General features: G+C 42.4%; 1 protein-coding gene across 6 annotated transcripts in view; it reads right to left on the bottom strand.

Annotated features, from left to right (window-relative positions):
- The window catches only part of Fry (FRY microtubule binding protein), a 378,278-nt gene that overhangs the window by 134,813 nt on the left and 229,329 nt on the right, over window positions 1-14,136 (bottom strand). For all 6 annotated transcript variants that reach the window (XM_035443188.1, XM_035443189.1, XM_035443184.1 and 3 more), the window contains 4 exons: window positions 11,086-11,254; window positions 6,749-6,841; window positions 6,556-6,654; window positions 4,460-4,561 (listed from right to left, as the gene is read on the bottom strand). In XM_035443188.1, coding sequence (XP_035299079.1) covers window positions 4,460-4,561; window positions 6,556-6,654; window positions 6,749-6,841; window positions 11,086-11,254 — 463 coding nt within the window. The remainder of the gene's footprint in view (window positions 1-4,459; window positions 4,562-6,555; window positions 6,655-6,748; window positions 6,842-11,085; window positions 11,255-14,136) is intronic.

The following is a 14,136-nucleotide window of genomic DNA, read 5'->3' as shown; positions in this document are numbered from 1 at the left end:
AGATCTGTGGCTGTTGATTATATAACTGAATTTCTTAAGTTTTTTTTTTTTTGAAAATTACACGTATGTTTGCCTAAATGTACACATGTGTATCACATGCATGAAATGCTTGCAGAGGCCAGACAAGGGAGTTGGATCTCTTGAAGGTGGAGTTGTACATGGTTGAGAACCACCAGGAGGGTGCTGGGAACCAGATCTTGGTCCTCTGGAGGAGCAGCCAGTGCTTGTAAACACTGGGACATCTCAGTAAGGGAATTTCTTGACCTCCAAGTTTTTTTTTTCATTCCTTTAAAAAGTATCTAGGCCTCACTGGTATATTCTTCTATTGCTATCGTTCAAGAAAAGAGAATTTGAAATGATCCTAGCTACACAGTTTGGAGGCTAAGAAATTAGTATACAGGCATCATCAGTTTGTGGATGTGACCTTTTAAAGGCACCACTAACTTTTCTAAGCGTGCGTCCTTCTGTCTAGTTAGGTGTTGTATGACAGACATGAAGGTAGGCAGCACTTGTACACAGCTCAGTGTGTCCAGAATCTGACATAAAATGAAACAGACAAAAACCTCTGGCCAAGAGTTCCTGAGAGGTGTTGATGTCTCAAAGACAAGGAACCCTAAGCTCCCCGTCACTCCACAGTGACCTTGATAAACATGGGTGACTACGTTAACTAAATATAAATAGCAAAGACTTCAGATATATGCTCCCAAGGTGGCCTGCTCCTCTCAGTGTCACACTGAGTGCAGACTCAGGCGCTGCCGTTAAATGAGTGGGTTTTCTTTGAGACTGTGACTGTGTGCGCAGTCCCTCTATCTACTTCACACGAGTCATAATGCTCCATGGCAGCTCAGGTTCGCAGAATACACCAGAGGAAGTTACCAGGCTAACATGGAGGATGCAAGCACTAGGCCCCTTACTCTGAAGCCTCAGGGGGACAGAGAAAGAAGTGGGGGTGGGGTGGGGTGGGGGGGGCGGAGATAGTGAAAGGAGTACATTCAAAAGGTGTTAGTTCCTTTTGTAATGGGATGGTGTAACAGAAAATATAAAATCCCGAAGCTATTCAAGGTGAAGTTTGCTTTTGAAGTCACGTGGTTTGCTTCAGGCATTTCTTCTCTATGGCGTGCATAAGATGGGGTTAGAGTGTGTTTATATATTATGACATAAATATATATGACATTAGGAGCAATCTCATTCAAATCCCCACTGGGTTCAGATCTAAACATAAATGATATGACTTTATTCTGCTTGAAATTCAGCAAGCATTTTGAATATCTCTTGCCCTTGGGGCAGTGATTCTAATACTTTACTACCCCAAAACATAGCCTCACATTTATTTGCGAACTTAGAGACAGGATCTCCTTATGTATCCCAGGCTGGTTTGAAATGGTATGTAGCCCAGGACAAATATATAACAAGATCCTTTCCTAAATTCATAAATGAAAGAAGACAAGATAAAGGCGGGGGTGTGGAAAGATCGCAATTCTCCAACCCCAGTCTTCCAAAAGCTGGGATCACAAGTACCATTATCATATGCGAATTTCCTTACATTTATTTATTTTAAAGATCCTTATTTTTAAGTGTGCATGTGTGTGTGTGCATGTGTGCAGGTGCCCATAGAGGCTAGAAGAGGGTGACAGAGCCCCTTGAGCTTGAGTTATGGGTGGTTATGAGCCACCTGCTGTGGGTTCTGGAAGCAGCAAGAGTTCTTAACCACTGAGCCAGCCTCCTCCTTGCCTTTATCTAAGCTAACAAGTAGCTCTTCTATGTTTCCTGGAGTACAAGACTTCTACAAAATGCAGCACCAAGCTCTATAGATGGAGTCTGTTCAGTGCCCACATTGACACGGGGCTCTTTCCCGATGCAGCCCACTCCTAGCGCTTCACGCCAACAATGGGCACGGTGCAAACCCTGATGGATGTTGGAACTGGAGTTTGGAACGTAGCATTGATCCCACAGCCTCCTCCCAATCTCCCCAATTCTTGTTTTAGAACCTGCTAATGGGTGCGATGCCTGTGTAAGCAAACACTGAGTCTACACTCATGTCCTTCCAGGGAGGTTTACGACCCTTTACTTAGCTTTTCTGCGGGCTTTGACGGGAGCTCTAAAGAATATTATAATTTTGAAATAATTAATTTTCAAAGCAAACTACTCCGCTGTTTCAAAAACAACTTGGACCCACTCCCCAACATGGCTCTTTTGGCCATAGCAATTAATCACTGTACAAAACATTTTAACTTTAACCCCAGATGCATTAAATATATTCAGAAAGCTGTGTTACATCATTTAAAAAAAAATCCTAGTTCCTTTCTGTTCTCTGATAAAAACATGGACTGAAAGCAATCTGGAGAAGGAAAATGTTTTTGGCCTATAGTTTATAGGTCATCATCAGCCTAGACAGGGGCCTGGAGGCAGAAACTGATACAGATGCCATGGAGGATGCTGTGGGTTATTTGTATACTGTGTGAAGATGTATTGTCATGATTGGTGTAATAAAAAGCTGAATGGCCAGTAGCTAGGCAGGAAGTATAGGTAGGATTTATGGGGAGAGAGAGGAAGAGGAGGAGAATCTAGGTGCACAGGAAATGCCAGGAGACAAGAGAGGAAGTAGGATGGGCGATGCTGGGTGAAGGTAATTGAGCTAAGTTGTAAGAAGTTGTAAGAACTAGTTAGGAATAAGCCTAAGCTAAGGCTGAGCTTTCATAATTAATAATAAATCTCTATGTGTTTTTTTGTAAGCTGATGGCCCAAAGAAAAATTGGTTTACACTGTTTACCAGCTTGGTCCTCACAGCTTGCTCAGCCTGCTTTCTTGTAGAACCCAGGACCACTGGCCTAGGGATGACATGATCTCCATCAATTAATCCTCCACTAATGAAGACAATGCCCCACACATTTGTCCATAGGCCAATCTGATGGAGGCAGCTCAACGGAGGGTCCCCTTTTCCACGTGACTCTAATTAGTGTCATATTGACCAAATCTCACTAGTTTGGAATAAAATGACCACTTCCTATCTATAAAAGATGCAATTAAAATCCTAGAATTAGTAACTAAGAAGGTGGACCACATAGGGAAAGTGGCACTGGGTGGCTTTCAGGAGGTGCAGCCGACTGCTAAGCGAGCAGATGAATGCCCAAGAGTGACCACTGTGTAACAAACCGTTCATGACCCTGGAAGGTATTCAGCTTGTGTACTCCTTGGAAGCCTCGTTCTCTACCCACTATTAGATTTCACTGCCAACTTGGAGGAAATGAATGATTTCGATCTTGGATTTCACAATCCCCTCTCAGAGCCAGGACATAGTCAGTACTGAAATCAAGTTCATGTAGATTATTATATAATTATAGTAAATGACAAAATAACATAATTAATCCTAAGTACTTCTCCAAATTAAAGGGTCTTGGAAAAAGAAACCACAAAACAAGGCAACATGTATAAGCACATGCAAGAATTTTTAGCTATTTTTTTTTAAATAAAAGTACCAAACATTGAACCAGAGAAGGAAGCTGAGCCACAGCTTTGGACACAGGTAAGAATGACTGCAAAGAAGTTATTTGATTTGCAAGAGCAGTCAACAATCTTAACTGAGGAACCATCTTTCTAACCCTTGGTTTTCTTCTTTTTGAAACATGGTCTTGCTGTATTTAGTTCAGGCTAGCCTCAACTTTGTGATCCTCCTGCCTCAGCCTCTCCAGTGCTTGGCATGTATCACCATACCAGGAGTGTCTACTCTTACATCACAGAGGGTTCTCATCTACTTGTCTTGAGTCAACTGGTCACTAAAATTGAAAGCATGTTTCTATATAATTCAAAGCCAATTTGAAATCTAATTATTATAACTGTATTAACTATAGACTCCTTGGTCCCAGGGGCTGTGGCTTCAGCCATCATATCACCCAACACCTGTGCTGCCACCTGGAGAGCAATAGGTGCTTAGACACAAACATCCACAGACAAGACTGGCAGGAGGCAAAGCTTTCTGCTAGAGCAATCCTTCCACAGAATGGAGCTTTTGTTTCCTAGACCAAAGGGACAGATGCCACAGGATATCTGAAATAATTCCACCTGTTTAGGTCAGCTAAGTGCAACCATTATTTCATTTTCTTATCACTTAGATACACATGGCAGCAGTTATATACCTATGTAGATCTGTGTGGTTGCTTTAATTCTGTCTTCAAAGGGATTTTTTTCTAAAGCAGATGTGTTTTCCCCAAATCTGCAGAGATTTCTTTTATTTCTAGGCAGATGAATATATTCTTTTAAAAATTTTATCTTAATAAGGTGTGGTGGCTCACACCTGTGACCCCAGCACTTTGGGAGGCAGAGGGAGGAGGACTGACTTTGAGGTCAGCCTGGGCAGCATTGTTAAGTCCTTGTATCAAACAAACAAAAGTAGACAACCATTTATTGAGTTTTTTTTTTTTGATAAAGGATTTATGTTGTTGTTGAGTTGACAAATACTAACCTTAAGGTTGGACAAGCAGTTGTTGAGGAAAACATGCCACCTGTTCAGGAATAGGGGCTTCTGACTGACACAGAGAAGACAGGTCACCAGGGGGTACAAGGCCTGAGAAGAAAGGAACAAACCAAGGTCACAGGATGACTGACAGTTCAACAAACCACCAAACATACACCCCCTGCACCCAGAACTTCCTTACCTCATCTGTGGCCATCTGGCCCAAAAGAAATGCAATGCTGTTCAAACACAAGGGCTCATAGGTAATTCCTGGTAAGGACTGGGTAGAATCATCTAGAACTCTGGCTAGTAACATACATACAGTAATACATTTGTTTCGTGGACAATAATACAGAAAGCTGCTTCACTCACTTAGTTTGCACTTACGAACTTGTAAAACAAATCTCGGATTGTACTATCAACCACCACAGAAATAAGACAACTTTCATGCTGGTTCTTTATGCCAACTTGACACAAACTAGAGTCACCTGGGAAAAGGAACCTCAATTGAGGAATTGCCTCCATCAGTTTGGCCTGTGGGTGTGTTTATGGACATTGTCTTAACTGCGAATTAATATGGAAGGACACAGCCCACTGTGGGGGACACCATCCCTAGGTAGATGGGTCCTGGGCTATATATATAAGAAAAGTAGCTGAGCAAGCCAGCCATGGGCAGCAAACTGGGAAGCAATGTCTCAGTTCCTCCATGACTTCTGCCTCATCTATTGCCTCCAGTTCTGCCCTGACTTCCTTCCATGACGGATTATAACTAGTAAGCCGAATAAACGCTTCTTTCCCCTAGGCTGAATTTAGTCAGTGTTTTATCACAGCAAGAGAGAAGCAAGCTAGAACAGCCATGAAGGCACACTCAGTTTGAAAATGTTATTGGCTTTTTCACTTATAAACATTGAGTCGTTGGTCCTTGTCTTAGCAGCAGATATACATATTTACTTTCTCCTGTAATCTTCCTGTAATTCAGGGAGATTCCTGAAAGAGCTGTTATGGTCCTGGTAAACACTACCAAGACAAATGTAACCACAGCAGGAATTTGCTCATGGTGGAATAAACAGAGGTGCTACTGTGCTTTTCCTGCCTAACTGGGCCCCTTTCCTGCAGCAACTGGAGAAGACGGCAAAGCTAACAGGCAGCCAGCCACACAGCTCACCATCATTTTGCTTAACCAGGTAGCACACACCTTGAGGGCTAGGGGAGATTTAAAGAGAAACACTCCTATTTACTTGAACTAGCAGGAACCAATGACCAATGGATGAGCTTCTTCTCTATGCTTCAACTCAGCATTATTCTTCTTCACGTAAACTTAGTCTTAGAGGGCTTTGGACTCCTGTGTCCACTGAATGCATCTCTAATACCAGTCAGTAAGTGCAAGTAATCACTCACAACGACCACAGGGTATAGGCAAGTGAGCAAAGTTGTCACAACTACCGGCTGAACTACTGGGTATCAGCTCAGACCCAGTCAAAGATGCTATGCTTTGGAGACCAGCATAGGCCGGTGCTATGGCCAGCTATTTACTGGTGGACTTTCCTTATATCGTCATGATGACACCTGGCACACTCCTGGCAGGTTACCAGCATTTCATTCACAGCAATTCAAAAACCTGTATATTGCCTTCCCAAGAACTGTGTCCCAACCTAAAGAAACTCTGGCCTGCAGGCAACAGCCTATTTCCCACCTCCTTTTCCTTCTGCGTTCAATTTTGCTTTTGAGTGTCAAGACAGGAATTAGCTAGTGCAGGCTCGATCCTGGGAGGGAGAAGAGAAATTGTTGCTATAAACTTTAGCCTCTAGATTTGAAAAAAAAAAAAAAAAAACTTCTGAAAGATTCAAATAAAAAACCTCAAGTTTAGCCAATCTCTAAAGTAAACAGCCGAATCCATGGGACTAGAAGGTTCATCTGAGGTGATGTGGAGCAATTCCCTATGTTACAGCGATTCATGGGTTTGTGCTAAACGTAAGCTCTGAAGTCTGAGATGCTGAGGCAATGCTCCAATGTGTGGAATCCTTCCTGCTCTCAGGTTGGTTTCTTCCTAGGACTTCCAGGCTCTCCACTTGGGACAGCGCTTGGATCCTCGAATGGCTACTAACCAAGGAGTGCTTTTTCCGAGAGGAAAGTTCCAATGTCGTGTCGTAGAGGCTCTCCACGAAGTTCCTGAGGCAGGGGACGTTGACTTCATTTTTGACAGCCTACAATAGAGACCCATGTGAATACCCCACTCAAGACACTGTCGGGTGTGTCGTCCAAATTGAAGAAGTTGTTAGAAATGAAAATGCAACTCACAGCAGCCACAGGGACCAGGATTTCTACAAACAGCCCAGCCAAGGCGTGCTTGATGTCTTTGTCTTTAACCTCCAGAAAATAATGTGCACATTCCTGGGAAGCAGAAAAAAAAAAAAAAAAGAGCATGGGAAGGGAACAGGGATTGGAACATGCATGAGAAATGGGTTTGAACAAACCCAGTTATCCTGTACATGGACACAGCATATTGTGAGGTCTAAAATCACTGTATTCAAGGACTCATATGGGGTCTAAATGTTCACGAGGACCCTGGTGGACTTTCCCAAGACTTGTTTTCTCTTTGTCTTCCTGCTTCTACTTCAAAAAAAAAAGCACCCTAAAGGACTAACAGCCACTCTTGTAGGCACAGGTCATTGGTTGGGTCATTCATTCATTCATTCATTCTCAACAGATTTCTATGGTTTCCTTAACCCTCTGTGGGGTCCTGGACCCTTGATCAGACTACAAACAGAGATCCCAGGAGAGAAGCAGCTGGCAGTAAACTCCAGTCAGGTCCAGGCCTCCCTCCTACAAAACTGTTTACTTGCGGGCCTGACATTTTATGTGTGTTTGTTATTCCCATCATTTCTTAAGCAGGTCTGGATGGCTTCCCTTCCTGCAAGGAAGCCTCTGGAATGCTTCCCCGCTTTCTTTGCCTGCAAAGCTATTGCCTACTAGGGAGTAAATTTTTGGTTGCCTGGGGAATCATTCTGGAGGAAGATTGGCCTACCAGCCTCTCCCTTATGTGGTGACTTCCTGTGGCTTCAATTATCACGTTGATGTCAATACTAGCCCTCACCCTTCATTTTCAATCATTAGGAGGAGTACTAGCAAAAAGAATTCCTAAGGTCTTCAGTATAGCACTGTACCAACTCTCAACCCAGGTTGAATGAGCTGTGCCTGCGGAGTCCCTGAGACACACTGACTATGTGGAATGAAGCCTCTGGGTCCTAGGATCCTGGTCCCCCTTTCTGCATATTCTGTAGTTGAGTATACCCAAGGGGCATTCAGGTATATAGATATGGGCATTGTTTTTTATTGTTGTTTGTTTGTGAAGTTTTTGTTTTTTGTTTTTTTTGTTTTTTTTTTTCTGCGTAGCCCTGGCTGTCCTGGAACTCACTCTGTAGACCAGGCTGGCCTCCAACTCAGAGATCCATTTGCCTCTGCCTCCCGAGTGCTGAGTGCTGGGACTACCCTGGTGGATATGTGCACTGTTAACTGAGAAGGAACAAGGTAATGGTTGACAGTCACTGAGTTCTGGAAAGCACCTGAGAGCTGCTCCTTAAGGCAGTGAGGTCATCACCTGCAGATAAGGTAGCTGCCACTGGAGCTGGGAAGATGCTAAGCCAGCCTGGCCCTGAATCCCAACCCAGAAAGGCTGACACAGAAGCAGTCCCCTCTCCTTCGCCCACCCTATGGGTTAGCTTTATTGGGATATGGTTCTCACACCAACGCAACCCACTCCTTCACAGCGTTTAATTCACAGTCGTATTCTCTATTTATAGTTGTCTTCCCGTTCTACAATCAAACCTACAACTGTTTAATAACACCCCCACCCTCAGGAAACCATGCTGTTTGGCATTCTCTTTCAATCCCAGCATCTACTCGGGTCCTCCATCTAGGCATCGAAGTGACTCTATGATACATTCTGTTGTGTCTCTGCTTACTGTGGACACTGCAGTGACATGGGTTCATGTAGTACGTGGCCTTTTGTGTCTAGTGAAGAACCAGCCTCCATCTTAGGCTTGAAGGCCATCTTATAGTAAAGACAAACTAGGTTCATCCCTGTTATGATTGAACCTGTTTCTCAAGGACTGGGCTATGCCCCACCTGTAACCTTAACTACAAATGCCTGTTCCAGAAATGGCAATCATGTCTTTGCTTCAAAAAGTTGTAATGACCATCTTGATAGACTACTACCTTTATTTCAAAAGGTTGTTATGACTAACTACCTCTTGTTATGACTACATTGTTATGACCATCTTGTAATCATGTCTTTGTTTCAGGAGGTCGTTATGATTAACTTGTTATACTTAAGGTCTGCTCCTGTAACCACTCCTATTTTGCCCACCAAATCCCCTATTTGGAAATCCCCTACCCCTGAGCTATAAAAATCTTGTCTTCCTTATGTCCAATGCTGACTTCTCGAACCTCACATCAGGGAGAGGCAGCCTGTGTACACAAATAAAAAGGCTTGCTTTAATTAATGTGACCATGATGACTTGGTTTGGTGATCCTTCTCCTCCCATCTTTGGGATTAATATTAGCTTCTTTATTCACCATGATGTTTTTAAAGGTTATATCTATGTTGCAGTAGATATCTGGCACTCATTAGTCTAAATGATGACCATGGTGCATGGAAATACTATGTTCTTTCATCTATTTACCAGTTCAGAAATGTTTAAATTGATTCCAATTTTCACCTACTACAAAAAAGATACTGCTATGAACACTTGTGTTCAAGCCTTTGTGTGGCCTGTGTTTTCACTTCTCTTGGGTATGAGCTGAGGAGTGGGCCTCCTGTTCAATTGGAAATTCTAGTTTTAGCCATTGGAATGTAATAAACTTTGAGTATTTTCTACCAAACCTACAAAACTTGTGTTTACAACAAATTAACATCTTTTTATCTCCCCAGTTCCTATGCAAATGTTTTAATCCCTCTGCCACACATAAAACCTTTGCTTACCCAGGGACCCAGTTACACTTTCAGAATTTAAAGGGTTAAACTGAACTGGTCCCTTCTGTTTTCATTTCCTTTGCTGATTCTTTTAAAACTAACTAAACATGAATGACTATGATGTAGAACTAAAACCAAAGGGGAAAAGACACAGTCACCACTGATGTTAGAATAAAAACCAGGTATGGTCAGGCTGTGGTAGCTCATGCCTTTAACCCCAGAATTTGGGAGGCAGAAGCAGGCGATCTCTGTGAGTTCGAGGCCAGCTTGGTATCCAGAGCAAGTTCTGGGACAGCTAGGGCTGTTACACAGAGAAACCTTGTCTCAAAAAACAAGAACCAAAAAGGAATCAAAACCAGGTCCACTTTATTCCAGCATGCTTGCTTTTTGTAAGGTACCCTCTTGATCAAGTTTTGCCTTGTCTGGACACTCCTGTCAGAGTGATGCCTCTTTGGACTTATTTCTAACTAAAAGACCAGTGGCACTACATCCCAACTACTCACACTGGCAGGGCAGAAGGATCCTAATTTACTCATGTGCTCACCCATAGCTATTGACTCTTTTTGACTGTGGCCTTTGGAACTACGATGTCATACAGCCTGTATTCCTGCTTCAAATATCTCACCTCTCTGGTAAGATCAACACCAAACCATGTGACCCAGCAGTAGAGAAATCTTACCAGATACTGCAGCTTCCCTTCACCTTTTAGTGGGGACTTGCATTGTGCTAAATTCTCAAAAGTTACACCATGATGAGCTAGGAGGCTGTATCCAAAGTCACACCATGGCAAGCTAGAAGGTGTATCCAAAGTAAGACCCTATTCATAGTACAGAGAAGACAGATTTCTTCCTTCCTCAAAGTCCTTTTGCTTGTGAACACCACTATGGCCAGAACAGTGCTGCTGATTAAATGGCCAAAGAATCAGCTATGGTGTAATCACAGAGTGACACACATCAGTGAGTGAAGGAGAAAAGGACAAGTATAGCCAACCCCCAACTTGGTTTGAAAGTTTTAAAATGGAATTATATTTTGGCAAGCTTGACTATTTAGTATCAAGGCATTTGTGACTTACCTAGAAGGTAGAAATTATATTTGATTTAATAATGGTGTTTTATACCAATACACTCAACCTAACTGGAACATATTGTAAAGGGAACTTTCACTTAAATCCCCAATTTTTCCATACCAGCAGAGTACAGAGCACAGTCGTTGGTCTCCTTGGTGCAACGTTGTGACTAACCTGGAAAATGCCATTACTGTCATGGCTCAGCATCACAAGATGCTTAGACTACATAGTGCCAGCAAGCAAAAGACTCAAGGGCAAAATGTGAACTGGGAGTCCAAGGCAGGAGGAGTGAAAGTTTGAAGCCAGCCTTGTTAACCAAGAGAGACCCAGTTATACAATAAAAATTTTAGTTCAGTGGTAGAGTTTACTTAGTGTGAGTGAGTCCCTAGAGTCAACCCTCAATCCTGTAAACACTCTTTATAATGGGGAATATGGTTTCTATTGAGTGTGTGATATGCTGTAGCATTGAGGAGTTTGAACACGTATATTGACAGTTTTGGTGCTGGCCACTGCCTGTGTAGGATTTTCACATTCCAGCTGCAGTATTTTGCTGGAAGGAACCCCATGAGGTAAACAGCTGTGGCTCAGGGACCTTACCTGCATAAACTGGAGGGACGCCTCGAAGTCCTCCACTGGGTACATCTTAATTCGGAAGAATTTCATCCCCATGATCAGGCTGATGATGCTCTGTATCACATAGGGGCTCTGCTCTTTGTGCCGCAGCTCTTTCAGCTCTGCCATGAACTTCTTCTTGACAGCCGGGAACCTAAGAAGACAAAAGATGACTGACAGTCAAGAAAGTCACTATTATGAGGGCGTCCAGCATCCAAGGGTGACTGGGCCCATCACTTTAGGTGAAGTGCAATGGCAGCAGATCATAAGGATTTGACAGAGTCCAACAGGCCCCTTTCCTCCCGTTGTCCAATAAGACATACCACATGTCTTTCAGACCGAGCTACATTGCTGTTTAAACCCTCTCATGACGGTTTTAGCTCTAAACTCGAGCATACTAAACAGACAAACAAACACCCCTCCATTTTCTTAGACTTAGCTACTACTGAAATACTTGCAGGTCCCTGGGGCCCAACTGTCTGACAGCGAGCATCTGAGTGCAGCGTATGGGATCAGCTATTTCTGACAGTGACCACAAATAATTTTTGGACCTGCATCCCAAATAATGCCTAAAATACCCCAATTTCCATTGCCAATGTTTTCTGTTGTTCTTGTATAATTTTAGGTTAATGATTATGGAAAAATATATTTTTAAGTTGAGGAAAAGTCTAGTAATGGGAAAATTGAAATTATATCTGAGAGAAAAGAGTGAAAGTTAATGCATGCCTGTGATTCCCGAACTCCGGAGGCAGAGGAGGGTGACGAGCTTGAGTCTAGCCTGGGCGATATGGTGAAACTCTTTCAAAGAACCAATTACCGGGGCTGCATCTCAGTCATACAGTCCTAGCCCAGCCTGGTAAAATCCTGGTTTCCTGGTACCATAGCGACAATAACAACAACAACAACAACAACAACAACAACAAAAAGATAACTAGGAATGAGACGTCTACTACATGCATGGGTTTGTAAGGTTTGAGCCGGTGAATGATGACAGATAGAAAAGACACAGTCCCTACTCTCTACTTAAATCATCTGTATCATTGGGAAAGAGATTAATACAAATTACACCTGTAATATCATTTGGGTTTTTAAAAACGAGTCAAGGATATAAAGTTACTTGTTTAGGCCAAGTGTGGTGGTGCACAATTTTAATTCCAACACCCAGGAGGCAGAGGCAGGTGGGTATCATGAATTCAAGGTCAGCCTGATCTACATACCGAGTTCCAGGATAGCCAGAGCTATATAGTGAGAACCTGTCTCAAACAAACAAACAAACAAACACCCCAAAGCTAGTTGCTTTTTTAGTTCTACTTCTGTCATAGATGTTTCAGACTTTGGTGGGAGATATGTACATGAAAACATACTTGAAAGTGTAACATCCAGCTCTTCCAAATAGACAGAAGTTCATTGAGATGTGTAGATGTTTGTTGAGCCATGTTTTCTTTTTTCTTTTTTTTTTTCTTTTTTAATTTGGGAGCTCTTTATAACAAAGTGTTAATAGATAATAATACTGAAAATCAATCTTAAGGCCAGGAGGAGAGAAAGTGTAGCAAATCTTCTAACTTAGGAAGGGCAACTGTGATCCTGAAAGCTGAACGTAAACTAACAGAATCTTCTAGTTCAGAACAACTGTTGTCTTGAAGTAGAAATTATAGGACACATGAGAGGAAGCGTGCCCAGGGACATTCTGCTAGCAGACACAGGAGCAGCTGCACAGTGTTCCTTCTGGTGAGGCCCACTGAAGTTTACAATTTGTAGGCTTTCTGTTTTGTTTTTTTGAGATAGGGTCTCTCTGTGTAGCTTTGTAGACCAGACTGGTCTCGAACTCACAGAGATCTGCCTCTGCCTCTGCCTTCCAAATGCTGGGATTAAAGGCGTGTGCCACTACTGCCCTGGAATTTGTAGTTTTTTCTATATGTTTGCTACATGGACTTTTAGAAAAGCAGTAGAGTGGAATTCTTAATGGTTACATGAGGATTTAAACTTTGAGTGAGGTATTCTTTAGCAGGCTGGTGACATAGCTAAGGGCTCATTCCTGACATTTTACAGCCTTCTATAAAACTTCTACTCTCAAGACAACATTCCAAAGCAGCTCATCTTGGCATTTCTGACATTTCTTCAACACTGTGGAAATAAGGGAGGAAATATTAGCTGTATTATGTTTTACAAGTAAAACTATCACAGAAATTTGTAAAACTGTGTTTTTGTCTTTTAGATAAGGATACCAGCAAAGAGTAAAATGTAAATTTTATTAAATTTAGAAGGCTTGATTTGGTGCCAGGTAACATCTATTTGAGTGGAAACTTAAAACTGTACTCTTACACATTTTAAATATGAATCCCAAACTCCAATAACACCATTCTTTTCTATGTCACACATGTCATATTTGACATATATGCTGATTAAGATGACAATGGTCATCATGGAGGCAAAGGAGAACTTTGAGAAGTTCTGAGAACTTCTGAGAACTCTACAGCACTTGAGCCACACACTTTAATCCTCTTTAATCCTCAGGGCAGCCCCAGGAAGGGGACAGTTGTATCCTTTTTCAAATATCAAGACTTCAAAGCCTCATGACTGATCATGATGAAAGTCTGTGGCAGACTTCAGACTCCCCTCCTCTTAATTTCCATGTTACATGCTATGAAATAAAGCTAAATCCAGGCTTTTAAAAGTGGCATGTTCTGAAAACTTGCTAAAAATACATTCTCTGACCTCTGCCTAGATTTTGTATTATGGGTTGTTTATGTCCTCCCCCTCTCCCCGCAAAAAATCATACACAGCATGGGTGTGACTATACTAGGAGTCAGGTCCTTTGAAGAAGTAATGTTAGATGAATTGTCTGAGGTGGGCCCTCACTCAATATGCCTAGGATGTTTTAAAGACAAGATAACTGGAACGAAACACAGGCAGATAAAGCCACAATGAAGACCAGCAAGAAGGGAACTTCTCACCGGATGATGGTGCAAGCTTTTAATCCCAGCTACTCAGGAGGCTGAGGCAGGATGTCTGGGATATGTTGCCAGGCCTGCCTAG

This window comes from Cricetulus griseus, chromosome 4 (assembly GCF_003668045.3).
Source record: "Cricetulus griseus strain 17A/GY chromosome 4, alternate assembly CriGri-PICRH-1.0, whole genome shotgun sequence".
Lineage (NCBI taxonomy): Eukaryota > Metazoa > Chordata > Mammalia > Rodentia > Cricetidae > Cricetulus > Cricetulus griseus.
Note: the sequence above shows the minus strand (reverse complement) of the source record. Positions and strands in the feature narration are given on the sequence as shown.